Source organism: Dendrobium catenatum, unplaced genomic scaffold, assembly GCF_001605985.2.
Source record: "Dendrobium catenatum unplaced genomic scaffold, ASM160598v2 fragScaff_scaffold_853, whole genome shotgun sequence".
Lineage (NCBI taxonomy): Eukaryota > Viridiplantae > Streptophyta > Magnoliopsida > Asparagales > Orchidaceae > Dendrobium > Dendrobium catenatum.
In genome coordinates, this window is record NW_021319315.1 from 9,362,917 (window position 1) to 9,377,697 (window position 14,781).

The 14,781-nt window shown below is 32.9% G+C and overlaps 1 protein-coding gene across 3 annotated transcripts in view; it reads right to left on the bottom strand.

The window, feature by feature from the left end:
* The window catches only part of LOC110101360 (E3 ubiquitin-protein ligase RGLG2), a 29,712-nt gene extending 16,193 nt beyond the window's left edge, over positions 1 to 13,519 (bottom strand). For 2 of the 3 annotated variants that reach the window (XM_028697017.1, XM_020829223.2), the window contains exons 1-3: positions 13,328 to 13,519; positions 13,164 to 13,205; positions 9,024 to 9,218 (exon numbers count right to left, since the gene is read on the bottom strand). In XM_028697017.1, the coding sequence (XP_028552850.1) occupies positions 9,024 to 9,203 (180 nt within the window). In that variant the 5' untranslated portion in view covers positions 9,204 to 9,218; positions 13,164 to 13,205; positions 13,328 to 13,519. The remainder of the gene's footprint in view (positions 1 to 9,023; positions 9,219 to 13,163; positions 13,206 to 13,327) is intronic. The other variant, XM_020829224.2, reaches the window with a different exon arrangement.
* Positions 13,520 to 14,781: the final 1,262 nt, after the last annotated feature.

The following is a 14,781-nucleotide window of genomic DNA, read 5'->3' on the forward strand; positions in this document are numbered from 1 at the left end:
TGATAGCAAACAATGCATAGAAGTCTTTTTCATGTAAACTTGTCTTATACTGAAGGCATATGATTGATATGAAAATGCTACAGTATCTATCTATGTTTCTATGAAAAGAATGGTTTAATAAGTGTGCATGTTGAAGGAGTACCAAATATGGTGAAAAAGCACAATATGACTCTTTTGAGCAATATGGCTCTTCAGGGCAAAAGAGGAAAGTAAAATAAATGGCCAAAAATATGTTTGTGTACCTGATCAGTACACTTCTGGTACTCCGATACGATTGTATAAGATAAAGAAAAATCTAGCATTTTAGAACATTTGACAAAGGACATGACATAGTTGAAAGGATATACATATGAATTAGCATGTGACACTTAGCATATACATAAGAACTAGCATGTGATACTTAGCAAAACAATCATAACATTTCATAAACATATGGAAGAGTTAACTCACTTTTAGCATACATGTTGATTTTCATTTAATTGGTATATGAATTTGTTAGAGTTAGTGTTTCCTATTGAGCTCTAGCTCATTCCCTTGTTTTGGGATATTTTTCAAGAAACCTCGCTGCTAGGAATGGCTGACCGTCCTTGGTACACTTACAGTCGTAGAGGACCGGATGACAGAATCCTCTTAAGTTTCTTTACTTATAGTTAAAAACTTTTGGGTGGTTTAGCATGAATGAGATATTTTGTCACCTTTATACTTATGAAACTTTATATAAAATGATATGAACTGCATAGTATAATTTAGAAAATTGTTTAGAGGGGCTTTTAGTTTTCTTTTGAAGCGTTGTAGATTCTTCAATGCATGTTTATAAAAATTTCTTATTTTGAATGTCTGACATCCGTTCCCGCCTCGTCTACACGAGCTCACTGAGCCGGGTCATGACATAAGATGCCCATGATTAATAGATCATTATAAACCTAAAGAAATAGTCCTTAAAACCACTATAATTATTCTAACTTCTCATTGTAAGCTTAGATTATACGTAGAGAGGACATATATCATACTCCTAAACAATATGCTAACACTTATATATATATATATATATATATATATATGCTAGCACTTATACCTTAGTTGATATCACTGGATCCATTTTTTCTTATGGTCAATGGGATAGAACTATGCTTTTAGAGTTTAAGCAATCGCCTAAACTATGCCCAAGTCCTATGAATTAAGCATGATTTTAAGGATTCCATGTTCCACCACATGAGTGCATAGAAATCTTTTGAGAAATAATATAGTCGTAGAAAGGAAAAATATGTCTCCAAAGATCTACCTTTTTTGCATCTATTGTTTCATCAATAATAGGCAACTATAGCTCGGCATTCACCATGAAAGGTGGTTTTCTAAACAAGATAAATTTTTATTTATAGCCGGGTCTTCAAATTCTACATCAATTTTCTCAAGAAGTAGAGGGTCCCTTACATAACTTTTGTAAGTACGCTCATCCATTCTTCCAAGTTATGGACGCCATAGTTGAGTCATTTGTTCCATCACATTGCCTAATGCTTGCTCAATTTTTTAAGATCAAGTATTAGTCTCATCTAAGGTAATATTTTCCTCTTGCATGGCACTTAGTTCCTCTCTATTGGTTAGCTCTGAATTATTTAGGGTTGTTCAAAAAATCTTTTGGACCTCCAATCAAGTGAAAAAGTTTTGTTTCCCCTTGCATGGTTGACACATCTTTTGGATACCTACCAAGTTAAAAAAGTATCGTTTACCACTTCATGGTGGTTAGTTTCTCTACATTGTTCACCTCTTAATTGTTTAGATTTGTTCGGGGTTTTGCCATTCCAAGTAACACAACCCTTAGTTTAGGCCTAGAACCAACCTCTGATACCAAAAAATGATCTAGAAACTCCTTTGGAAAAGGATTGGTGTCCAACACCTACCAAATGGTATAAAGGTTGTTCCTAGGTATTGTAGTCTGTAAGGATGCATCACTCGCTTATCAAAATCTCAAATTTGAGAAATTTATATTTCCTAACCTAACTGCTTAAGAAAATAAGATCTCACAAAGTTTCATACAATCTTTTGGATATCCTACCATGTGAATATGTTAGGGTTTGGAAAAGAGGATCCAGGAAAATATAACTAGGGCACCACATAACTATGTAGAAAAAATATTATCTTAGAGATCTAATATTAGAAAGATAAGTAAATTGAAATAGCATTTACCAATGTGAAACTAGGGTTTTGTTGGGAAATCCTTCCATCTTCATTCTCGTACAACTAACCATCTCCCTTTTTTTCCCTATCCTTACTATGTTGTGCTCGTACTTTTAAGTGTTCCCTTCTTTCTTCTCAAAACAATGAGCAATTTCACTATTTCAACTAAATGTTGTAAAGAGCATGACAACTCATAGCAACTAGAGAGAAGAGGTAAGTGTCAAGGTAAGTGCAAGAAAATCTCTACAGCTAGATAGAGAGGAGGAAGATGGTTGGATTGATTGTTATAAAATGGTAGGAAATGGAGACCTCCAGCTTTCGGAACCAAGAATCTACCTACTATAGTAGCTAGATGAAAAATTAAATATAGGGGAGACAACAAAGATATTGGGGAAAATGAAAATCTGATTTCATTCAAACCAATTTAGCTTCTTTATCGTAATCTTGTTGGATCTATATTATACAAGAAATAGCAAAAATTCTAGAAAGCTTCAAATTTTAAACCAAATCATAAAAAATATTAAAAATTATCAAAATAAACTAAAAATCTAGGAACAACTACAAAAAGTAGTAATTGTCCATTAAAAATAACAAACATCACTCTAAAAATAGTAAAAAAATTCTAAAATTCTAGCATATGCAAAGGATTCAAATGAATCTCTTGCAATACTCCTATGTGGGAACATCCAAATATTAGGGTGCTACTTCAATTGAGTTTTTTTTCTTTTTTATTTTTTTTGCTTGGTTCTGCTTAAACAGTCATTTTTGTAATAACTTTTTTATTTCACTCCTTTAGGCATGAACAACACCCTTACATTTTTCTAGAGCTATTGGGAGATGTTGCTGACTTAAGAATCTCTTAAAAAGAACTTGAAATTCTCGCATCATCTTTAGATGTCAAACACTTACCGTCCTCCAACAAATCATCAACCACCCTTCTTTAAATAAGAACATAAAGAAAAATCATACAAACCCAATTACGTCCCCATCTCAAGTTCATAATCCAAACAATTAGGATTGTCGATTCAAGTTGGCAAGTAAGGTCTAGGCCTAACTCGAAGTTGACTAGACATGAATTTGATTTATTCAAATCTGATCCATTTATTATCTGGGTCAAAATATTTGACCCAAACTAACTCAACTTGAACTCGACTCATTTTACCCTTTTATTATATGGATCACACAATATTTTAGATCAACGTGTGTCAAATAACCTACAAACAACCTGTTTAACCTAGCCATGGCCCATTTAACCTAAAATCGAAAAGCAATCAGGTTAATTTCAAGTCAATTTTGAGATTGTGTAAACTCAAACCTAACCTGAAAATTTAATAAGATCAAGATTTGAGATCGATATTCGATCCAAAATTTAATCGAGTCTACAATGAACTATTCTTTATGATTTTAAAAAAAATAATCAGGTCAACCTGAACATGAATTTTACAAGTCAACTTATTATGTCGAGTCATTTATGGACACCGCTACAAAGAACATATACTTATGGGCTAACATTCTACTGTATAATTCCTATTCCTGTATGCAAAGTTGTATGTATTCTTACCCATAATTTTTTATCTTTTTTTCTTTGAGAGAATAGCAGCAAGTCTTCCTATCTTCCCACGAAGCACCAAAGCCCTTTTTTCTTTGAGAGAATAGAGACAAGTCTTTCTATCTTCCCATAAATCCAAAAATGATCTCCATTACTCATTCTTCCTTTACTCCAATCTTTCTATATATTGAAAGGACATGTTGCATTGTGATGACAATTAATCTTTATATATTATAACCAAAAAATAAACACAATTGTTCTTTAAGTAACTTCATTTATCAACAAAAATTCAAGATAACCTTTTGTAAATCTTTAGAAAGATGATCTAGGAACTTATATTTTACTTTGCCAAATGCTAAGGTTGTTTCAATTAGTATAATCATTAAAACTTCTTGTTAGTCTCTAATTGTTCATTGTAGATCCTTTTGAAAGATTCTATGCTTCATTGCATTTATCCATGCAAGGAACATATGTTATTTAAACTATTCATTGATCATATACATGAGTACATGATTCTTATAATAATGGAACTATCATAAGGAAAATTTGGAAGGTATCATGATTTTACATTTTAGTGCTTGAGGTTACAATGAAGGACAGTACATCTTTTTTTATTTAGTTGAAATGCTACTTGCATTTCACCTCCAAGATGCTAACTTCAAAGCATTTTATGTGTCACAACCCTACCCGGAGTCTTGAATTAACAAGATTCGAACAGAAGATCGGACGGATATCATAGTTTTTTCAATAATAATAATTACTCAATAAATTAAATATCCACATATAATTGAATATCCATTAAAACAAATTCCAGACTAAACATACTGTAAAATATTTTTTTACTTATTTTCAATTGATCATCTTCTTTTGTACACAAAACTTCTCGATCAGTAATTTAATCAACAGAGGATTCATCCGAAAACTTCAATTTAATAATTTCTATTTTCAATAACAAACTTAATGGTCAATTATAATTTATAATGTAACAATAAAATAAACATATAAATTGTCATACTCAATTATAAAACCTTTCATTTAACATGCATATAATATTTAATATAAATGTGAATACTATAATTTCTTGATCGATGAAACATTATTCCAAAATTTCTATTTCTTTTAAATTTAATTTTTTTAACAGTTCATTTATTACACGAGCACTGTCTAAACAGTACCAATCAATATACTTTCATTTCTATTTTCATTTTTATTTCCTTTTTCATTTATTGTGCATTGATACATTGCATCCCCAACCAGTATCATAAGGAAGTGAACTCTTGTATTTGTCGATACTCTTGTAATTTTAACTAGTACCATCTAAACAACACCAACTGAGTTTGTTATTGAAAATTTAAATGATTAAATTAAAATTTTCAAGTAAATCTCCTATTAATTAAATGTTGATCGAGAAAATTTCACGTACAAAAGGAAATGATCAACTAAAAATAGTTAAATAACTGCTTTATAATAGGTTTAGAGTGAAAAATTATTTTAGCTCTTCAGTTACACTTGGATATTTAATTTATTGAATAATTATTATTATTGAAAAATACGTGCCCAACCGTCTATTTTAGCGTTGTTAATTCAATACTCTGGGTCGGATCGTGACACAATGTTAGTAAATTATTAAAAAGCTAAAACCTCACACATGCTTATTTCACCTGCTGACATTATTTCTTTGAATACTAAGGATCAATTTCTTAATATATCAAGCCTTTGGGGTGTTGATGCTTTCATAGGGAGGTTATCTTACCAAAAGTAGCTACATAACTAACTCTAATATTGTCATGGACCAGCCCGGAAGCTCGAATTCATAAGGCAGGAATAGACAATCAGACGATTATTTAAATACTCTTACTAACTAATTGTTTTTAATACACTAGAAAAGCCACTAAAATCTCAAATATATTACAGTAAAATACTATAAATACCTTTCTCTCGGAACGTCTTACCTATGATACACATTCTCTCCTCTTCCACTTTAGTGAGTACAACATGCTTCTAAATTATAATAATACAATGCATTTTGAATCATAATTTTATTTAAATTTTGGCAATTGCCATCAATCATATCTTATGCATACTCATATCCTATGATAACATTTTCTGTAATTAATACAACTATCACAGGATATACCATCTAAATAGTACCAATGAATGTATTATTTTCAATTCCTTTTCCATATTTTTTTCAAAAATCTTTTCCATAACTTATTTCAAAGCCTTTTCCATTTCAAGTTGTGTGAATAAATTGTGTCCTCAACCAATACAATAAGGGAGTGTACTCTATCAATCAACATGCACATACAAGCATACTTATCTAGCCATTTCATTCATATAGCATTCTTTAACTTCATGAAAATGTGAAAGACAAATGCTAATTATCGTTTATTCTAAGATGAACAATCATTAAATATGAGAAAGATAAAATATGATTTAGCTTTCAACAATAACAAAATAATTATATATTAATATCCTTCCATGCACTAAATTTAGAAGAAATCAAAATCAATACTATAATTTAAAAGTATATGGGTACTCACCTCGAATCTAAGTATTATGATATTTCATTCTTGTTCCTTACTCTAAGGTTGATAGAATTAAAACATATACAAATACCTCATCGTTAAAATTTTAAATGATAAATTTGCTCTTAATTTATGTAACTCGATATTTAAATTTTCCTTCTAAAATTAGTTTATTACTTTCCATCTTAATATATATACATATTTAAATTATATGCTCTTTTTTTATCTTAAGATATAAATTTATTACTAAAATTCAATCAAAAAATTCATAAACTAATAAATAATATTTATAATTTTCATTCTTATATTTATGTATATCATTATTATTATTATTATTTCTTAATAAAATCTCATAATCTAAATAATCAATTTATCATCTTTTTTCTTCTTCCTTCTAAAAATCAAAAAATTATTTTCTAAAAAATTAAACTTAAAATAATAATCTTAATATCAATTTAAGTATACAATTTAGAAAAACAACCAACAACCTCTCCTCTTTCCTAGTGTCTTTTTCTCGTCACTACTCACATATGTCGGTCTCACGCACACGATCTCCCTCGCTCTCTAGCTTGTGCATGCCTCTTCTATTGTATACATCTGTAAGTTGACAACTCTCTCTCTCGATGGCTCTCGTTTATTTCCCCCTTCTCAAATTTTAAAGAGATGGAACTCATCTTATTTCCACACAGCGATGATATGTTCGACTCCTCGTGAGAACAAACCAGTTGTAGTGCTTTCGTGAGAGGTGAACCCGACATTACTTTTGTCTCCATCGTCTTCCCACACGAGAATGAATTGGCCTTTGCCACTTCATCTCCTTCGACTCCAACCAACAAAACCCCTCACTTCATCTTCAACGCAAGAACAAACTGATGATCCCGGTTTGGAAATGAAAGATCGAGATATTACAGATATAACTATTTTCAAATAAGTTAGCTATTAATCCCCTCTATACGACATCACCCTCTTCTTACTGGAAGTACACGGCCAATCATGATTCACACCAAATAGATTGAATCCTATAGCTGTCGTAGATGTATTTTACATACCCCCCATTTAAGTAGAATGATTTGCAATCTAAAGAACTTGATTGTGCCAGGTAGAGTTGGAGTTAAGTATAACTTTTCTATGGTTATGTTTATGTCTTTTTCATTGAGACTTAGAAGTAATTACATCAATTGCATGAATTATTTGAGCCATTGTATGTCATTTAAATGTCATGGTCAAGTCTTCTTGGATTATTTACTCATTTTCTGTTAAGTTTGTTTGTTGTTTGAGTCTTCTTTTATAAATAAGAATCCTTATTAGGAATTTATGATGTTATTGGATGACGAATTCTTTTGTCTATGTGTGATGACCATGTTCATGTGTGAAGCATGTAACTCTTCCAAGATGCGCTGTCTCTATTCAAGTGTAAGACTCAAGATATCATCCTGTTTCACAGACATTGCGGAGTACATTAACTTGTCAGCTTGCATAAAGAAACAAAAGCACTATAAGACAACATACTTAACAACCATTACTGCAATTATAGATATAATCATATAATGCTATAGAAACTTACAAATGGCTAGAGAATTTGAGAAAACACATTGCAGCAAATTAAATACAATAATCTTGAATTTCAAGCAATGAAATGGATCCGCATGGATTACCTTCAAGAAGAGATATATTTAATTTTGTTGTTATAGTGTGACAACGGAGATAGACTTTTTTTTTTTAAACGGAGATAGACATAACACGAAGCAAATCTACCACTAGGGTAGAATAACTGAGAGAGAGTCGACCTTGATTAAGTTAGAAAACTTCTCCTTGACAATGAATAATAATCAAGCCTGATGAAGTTACAAAACTCCACGATAACAGCACAAGAGTACTCTGAATTTTAGAAAACACAATTGGATATTCATTCATCAAAATTTTGCTTTGGCATTACAATTATCCCTCATTTCTATCAAATTTCATCCCCCTCTCCTACCTAATTTTTAAATAGATAATCTAAAAAAAATTCTTAAAAGGTTAAGAAAACAAGAAAACATTTAAGACTTTCAAAACAAAAAAGACAAACAATTAAAACTTTCCAAACATAGTAAAGCTGGCACCTAATCCATCATTTCATAGCAGCAAAACTGGCGCCTTGGTGCCCAGTTCAGGATTTGTCCATTGTCACAATGTCTTATAGAAAACATATGAAAAACAAGATTAGAAATCAAAAAAGACATTTTTCAACTCTTCTTGAAATAGAACATCTTGAGTAAGACAAAATCCAGCGGGTGATTTATGCATGCATACGTCCAATTGGCAGACACAAGTTATGGGCCAGAAAACGGATTGCTAAACTTCATCAAATCTAGATTGTGGAGATTTTTTTTTTCCCCTTGTTAAAATAAGTAAAGCAATTACTATTTAGTACGAAAAAAATTCATAGGTTGTATAAATTCAAAATTGCAGAAAATATTCAATGTTTATAGCATTGTAGTTTTAACTCCAGCTTCGATTATGAATGAACAGACCATAATGAAGAAGATTTACTATGACAAAGACAAATGCATGAGAGTTCTATAATTTTTTTATTTTTTTTAGTCAACAATGAGAAACTTCAAAACTTCAGCAGAATGATTTACACAAAAATGAAAACATCCCCCTAGTTAAAAGTATGAAATAAAAAAATAACAAATTGCTAACTCCTACAAGAGTAAGATGAAATCTAAGATCGGAAAAACCCTTCTTCAATACAAACATTATATCATCTTTGACCATTAATGACTTACTTGACTAAGTGAGCTATAATTATCACCAATCTTGGAATACTTCTTTTGTAGCCTTTCTGTAGTTCCTGGCTGCACATAGTTGACAGGATTGGCAGTGTGTTGCGCAGTACCATATGGTGTATGCGTGTACTCATTTGACCTTTGGTATGACCCATGAAACTTTGAACCACCTCCTCCCATAGAAAAAGATAAATCCTGAAGGATGAAAAAAATGTATATGTAAAATCAAGCATGACCAGTGTAGAGTCTAAATATGATATTATATAGATCAATCGACAAAAATACCAAGCAAATCCTGAAAGATGAAAAAAATGTATATGTAAGACCAAGCATGACCAGTGTAGAGCCTAAATATGATATTATATAGATTAATCAACAAAAAAAACCAAGCACACAAGGATTGAAGAAAATATGGGAAAGAAGCTGAAATTTGTGCAATATAAAAACCAGAAATGAAAGCAAAAGAAAGCGGAAATACGAGGTATCAAAAAAGATCAACAAAAAGATGCTCAAAATAGCAATATTCTTTACCTAACCGATTTGAGAAAGATAAATCTGAAAATAAGTAATAAAGAAGATTTTAATGTGCTCAAAGACTTTGAAATGAACCATGAAATAAAAGGAAGACAAGCAAAAAGGCATATGACAGGTAAATATCCAGCACCCACGGTACAACATAAGTGCCTGAACAACATAAGAAATAAGCTAACAAATTCAGTCAAGATTGTATTGAAAAAAAGGACATACTCTTTAGAACTAATGTTGTGCACAGTGATATGTACAAAGCTCTACAGTTATCGTAGGAGCTGAACAGGGAGGAGGAGAATGGAGAAGCAAATGAAAGAAAAAAGAGAAACTATTTCCATTTGGCATACAGGTAATGATAAGAATTGTGACCCTGCCCTCTTGCAAAGTAGAGCACGGAGCAAAACAAAACCAAAATATAAAGATGCAGTATAAATAGAAAAGATACCCGACAGAATAATATTGGGTTAAAATACAAAATAGCATAATAAAATAAGTTAGTAGATATTTCATGCATCAAGTCTCTCCTACTTCTGGAGAACTCATTTCAAGTATCTGAAGTTGCACCACAGAATTATCTAATAGGTCGTAATCATAGATATTGGAGATGTTAAAAGTTGAGGAGGTGTGAATGACGGATTGAGTGTAGATGATGTAAGCATTGTCATTGATCCTTTTGACTATAGGGAACAAGTCAAGTTCCTGTGGACTCAATTTAGAATATGTGTCGGAGGATAATGCTCTTTGCTAATGTGAGCCATAACAAGATCACCATAATCAAAAACCTTGTGGTGTTTGTATGAGCCTATGAAGTGTTTATAATTGGTGTTGACATGCAATGTTTAATTAAATTCATCTTCAGTGAATTTGCTTTTGCAATTGGGTAGAATTGCAATATCAACGGCATGATTATGTGGTTTAGTATAAGTGATGCGGACATCCGACGGTGGATGTTATCCGACGGTGGATGTTAATCAAAGGAAGAGATGAAGATCGACAGCCAAGATCCCTCCATTTTATCTTAGTTTATTAATTATATTTTTTTATTTAATTATGCATTTTTTAGTTTTACCCTTACTTAAGGGTCTTGTCTTATGTAAGCCCAAGGGGTAAAGTTATCTTTTAGTTTCTTTTAAGGCCTTATATAAAGGACATTGCTCTTGTATTAGACAATGATGGATTAATAAAAGAAAATTGTTTCTAAACATTGTTCTAGAGAGCTATGGGAATTCTTAGGAGAGTGAAAGTCTCTATGTGAGGGCAATGAAACATCCACCAGCTATAGGATATGTCCGGGCTCATGGTTGAAGTCTTTAGATGAGGGCATCGCATCACCCGTTAGCCACAGGATGTGTCTGGGCTCATGGTTGAAGTCCCTTGGTGAAGTGCAACGCAATACCCGTCACCTCCGAAACTCGCGGTTTATTTTCTTTCTCTAATCTCTCACCTCCTCCTTTAACTACCAGCTAAATCTTCCCCTAGCCGCTGGCTTTCTATCTCCCATCCTCTTCCCCACCACCAACCACCCACCCCCTTTCCTTTTCAACCATCGGCCACCACTCTCCCCTTCTTCCAACCACCGGTCTCCTCCCCATCTCCACCCTAAAACCCAACCAAACCACCACCTTCTCCACCAAGCCGCCACTTTCCTTAGCCCTCTCATCCTAGTTTCCTTCTATCCTATTTTGATTTGTTTTAATTTTGGAAAGCTTTTGAATTTAAATTCAAATGAATTTAAATTTCAAATCTTTTCCTAAATTAGCTATCTTATTTTAGAAAAGTATTCCAATCAAACCTATTTCAAATTCAAATAGGATTTGATTTAAATACTCCTTCCTAATTTAAGATTCCTCACTTGGCAAGCTTTAAATCACCTCCTAAGGGCCTAATCCCCTTCCTTTGGCTGGCCCCTCTCCCTCTCTCTCACCTAATTAAGAGACCCATTAATGCTCCCCAAATTAAGCCTCCAATCCCACCAATTACTCCCACCTCTATGGCTAAATTAATTTCAGCATTTTGAATTTTGATTTCCTCCCATTTCAAATTCAAAATTCTGAAATTGAATTTCCCTCCAAAAACTGTCGCCCAACCTAAACCCTCACCACTCCTCCTAGCGACCGGCTTTAGCCCCAACATTTTCCCTCTTAAATTTATTCTTTTGTAAATTAAGTCGTTTTAATTTTTGTAAGTTTTAATTTTAAATTCTTTCATAAATTATTTAGTTTAATTTTGGAAAGTCTTCCCTCAATCAATAAATGATTAAATCTAAAATTGATTGGAACTCGATTCAAAATTCCTACATCCATTGAATCTAGACACGTCTTCCTACATTCATCGAACATAAACACCTCTTACTACATTCATCAAACCTAGACACCTCTTCCTACATTCATCGAACCTAGACACTTCTCTCCCCTCCTTTGGTCGACCCCCATCTCTTCCTCTCCCTCATAAATTAATTAATTCCCCAATTGTACATCCACTTAAGAAAATTAATTAACCAAAACCCCCCTCCGTTCTACATCAGTTTGGTATCAGAGCATGGTTACCCGGGATGGGAACTCGACGGAGTCGAGATCTTTTCTACATTAGAAGTGTCTAGGTTCGATGAATGTAAGAAGAGGTGTCTATAGATTCGATGAATGTAGGAAGAAGTGTCTAGGTTTGATGAATGTAGGAAGACATGTCTAGGTTCGATGAATGTAGGAATTTTGAATTGATTCTCAATCAATTTCAGATTTAATCATTCATTGATTGAGGGAAGACTTTCCAAAATTAAACTAAATAATTTAAGAAAGGATTTGAAATTTCAAATTCGTTTGATTTTGAATTCAAAAACTTACCAAAATTAAAACAACTTAATTTAGGAAAGAAAAAATGGTGGGGCTAAAGCCAATGTCTAGGAATGGATAGGTTCAAAGCATGAATCATAAATGCGCAACCTTCCAAATGCCTTTTAGATTGTGCGGTGTTGCCCAAAGCTAGTTTCTTCTTACAATAAAAACTCTCTACTTTCCTTTGCCCATCAGGGAGAATAACTACCTTAAATTCATCCCAAACTTTTCATGTTTTCTTCCTCTGCTTCCTCTCAATTGCATTATCAATATAATTTTCTTCATCCAATTCTTCAACATCATTTTCATTATTACCAGCATTCTCTTTTCATATTCATTGCCAACATCATTACTATCGTTACAAAGCTCATTTTCAATCAAACCTCATTCACCTGCTCAAAAGCAATATAAGATTGAGTTTGAGGCTCAACACTTCTATTTTCAACATTCCTCTGTTCACTAAGTTCATGCATTGTGTCTCCTGGGATCTACATTCTAAGAAAATTCAAAGATAATAAAATTATACAGCACATCAAGAATCCAAAATGATTAGGTTACAGCCACAACGACATCAAACTCAAACAGTAAAGGAATTCAATGAATGTAACCACATTAAACAAAAAAAGCTTAAAACATTAAATTCATCTAACAGCAAATGAATTCAACAACAATAGCCCTCTATGAGTAAATTAATTCATCCGCAATTCTGTTACATGTAAATTAAAGCGGAATAAAAAACTCATAAAAATTTTCAGAAAGAAATATATTGAAGGAGGAAAACCTAAAAGCTCTCCGCTCAAAATCTTCAGAGGCCGCAAAAAGCCTGCCAAGAAACATATCAAACGATTTCATTCAAAAGGAAATAGCAAAAATCACAAGTTGTGGTTCACAACTGTGAAAGGAAGAAATGAAACTTAGTAGAACATAAAAACGAAGGTAACGAACCACTAACAGGTGCTGGGCAGCGAAGAAGAGAATAAACAGTAATGATGGATATCCTTGCCGTCGCTAGGGCTCGCGATAAGAAGATGAATCTCCGCCCGCCTCAACTCCCAGACGCGCCAAACCTCTCACGAAATTAGTGCTGGGCTGCTGCGGCTGCTTTCGAATCGAGTCGGATAGGCGAATGAAGTGCCGCGAATCGCATAGTTAATTATATTGGATCACATCTAACCGAGTCGACAGTATTAATAATTTAAATTATATTAATTAAGTTAATCAATAATAACTTAGAGGCGCCTATGGGTTGCCTTTCATCTTCTCTTTTCGTCGTTGTTGTTCGGCTTCGTTGCTTTGAAGGTGTATAGATTGCATGTGTCGCTTCTTCGGCTCCTTCGTGACTGTTCGACTTCGCTCCTGCGACGAATTTCTCATCAACCCGGATCGGAAGTTACGACAATTTTATCGGAAGTAAGAACGGGAGCTCGCTGGCTGTGAAGGTAACTTTCTCCCTTTCGCGCGCTTCTTCGGATAAATCCCGTTAAATCCGGCTAACCCTCGGATTTAATAAATCCCGGATTTAAGCCGTAAATCGGTAAATCTGAGATTTACCGAATCCCGGGATTTAATGCGCGCACAAAAACTGTTTGGCTGGATTTAGCGTAAATCCGACTTAAATCATGCTGTAAATCCGAACCAAACAGCTCCAAAGAGTTATCGAGTGAGTCGGCCTATCATCAAGCTCTAGCCCGAGCTCCTGCTCTTATAATATGCCAACTCGATTATAATCTAAACTCAATAAATTTGATTTATGAGCTCATTAGCAAATCGAATTTGAACGGACTTAACTCACTCACAACCCCTAAATCAAAAGCACACATACAACAAAGAAATATATCATAATGATAATCAGCAAAAATTAAGTGTCATTGAGAGAATAGCAAATAAAGAAGGGTTTATGTTAATGATTAGAACACATAACAGTAAAAGATTAGTAGTGCGGGAGAGCTGAGAAATGCAAAAAATCTGAAAAAGATGCTAAAACCAGGGTCCAAAAAATCATATATAACCATCAACAGTGTTACAATTCTCCAACCAAAAATCACATAAAGTAAAAAATATATTGTAGTAATCCATAGGCAGCCAAGAACCATATAACATCCCAAAAGTCAAAACCACATAAACAAACAAAACCATTTAGAAAGCAAACCTAGCAAAAAAAAAAAAGTAAATACCACTTATTATGCATTAGGTGAAGTATAGTTGTATAATGCAACTAAGGAATGCTTGCTCCATTTTCCATCTTTTGCTTTTGAGTTTTATGGCAAAAAGAATTTTCTCAATAAAAGTTTTTCCATTAATCATCTTTATTCCAGAAAATCTTGATATTTTTTTTTTCAAATGTAATAAGTCATAATATGAACAACAAGAAGAAAATATCTTCTTGTAACTTTACAATT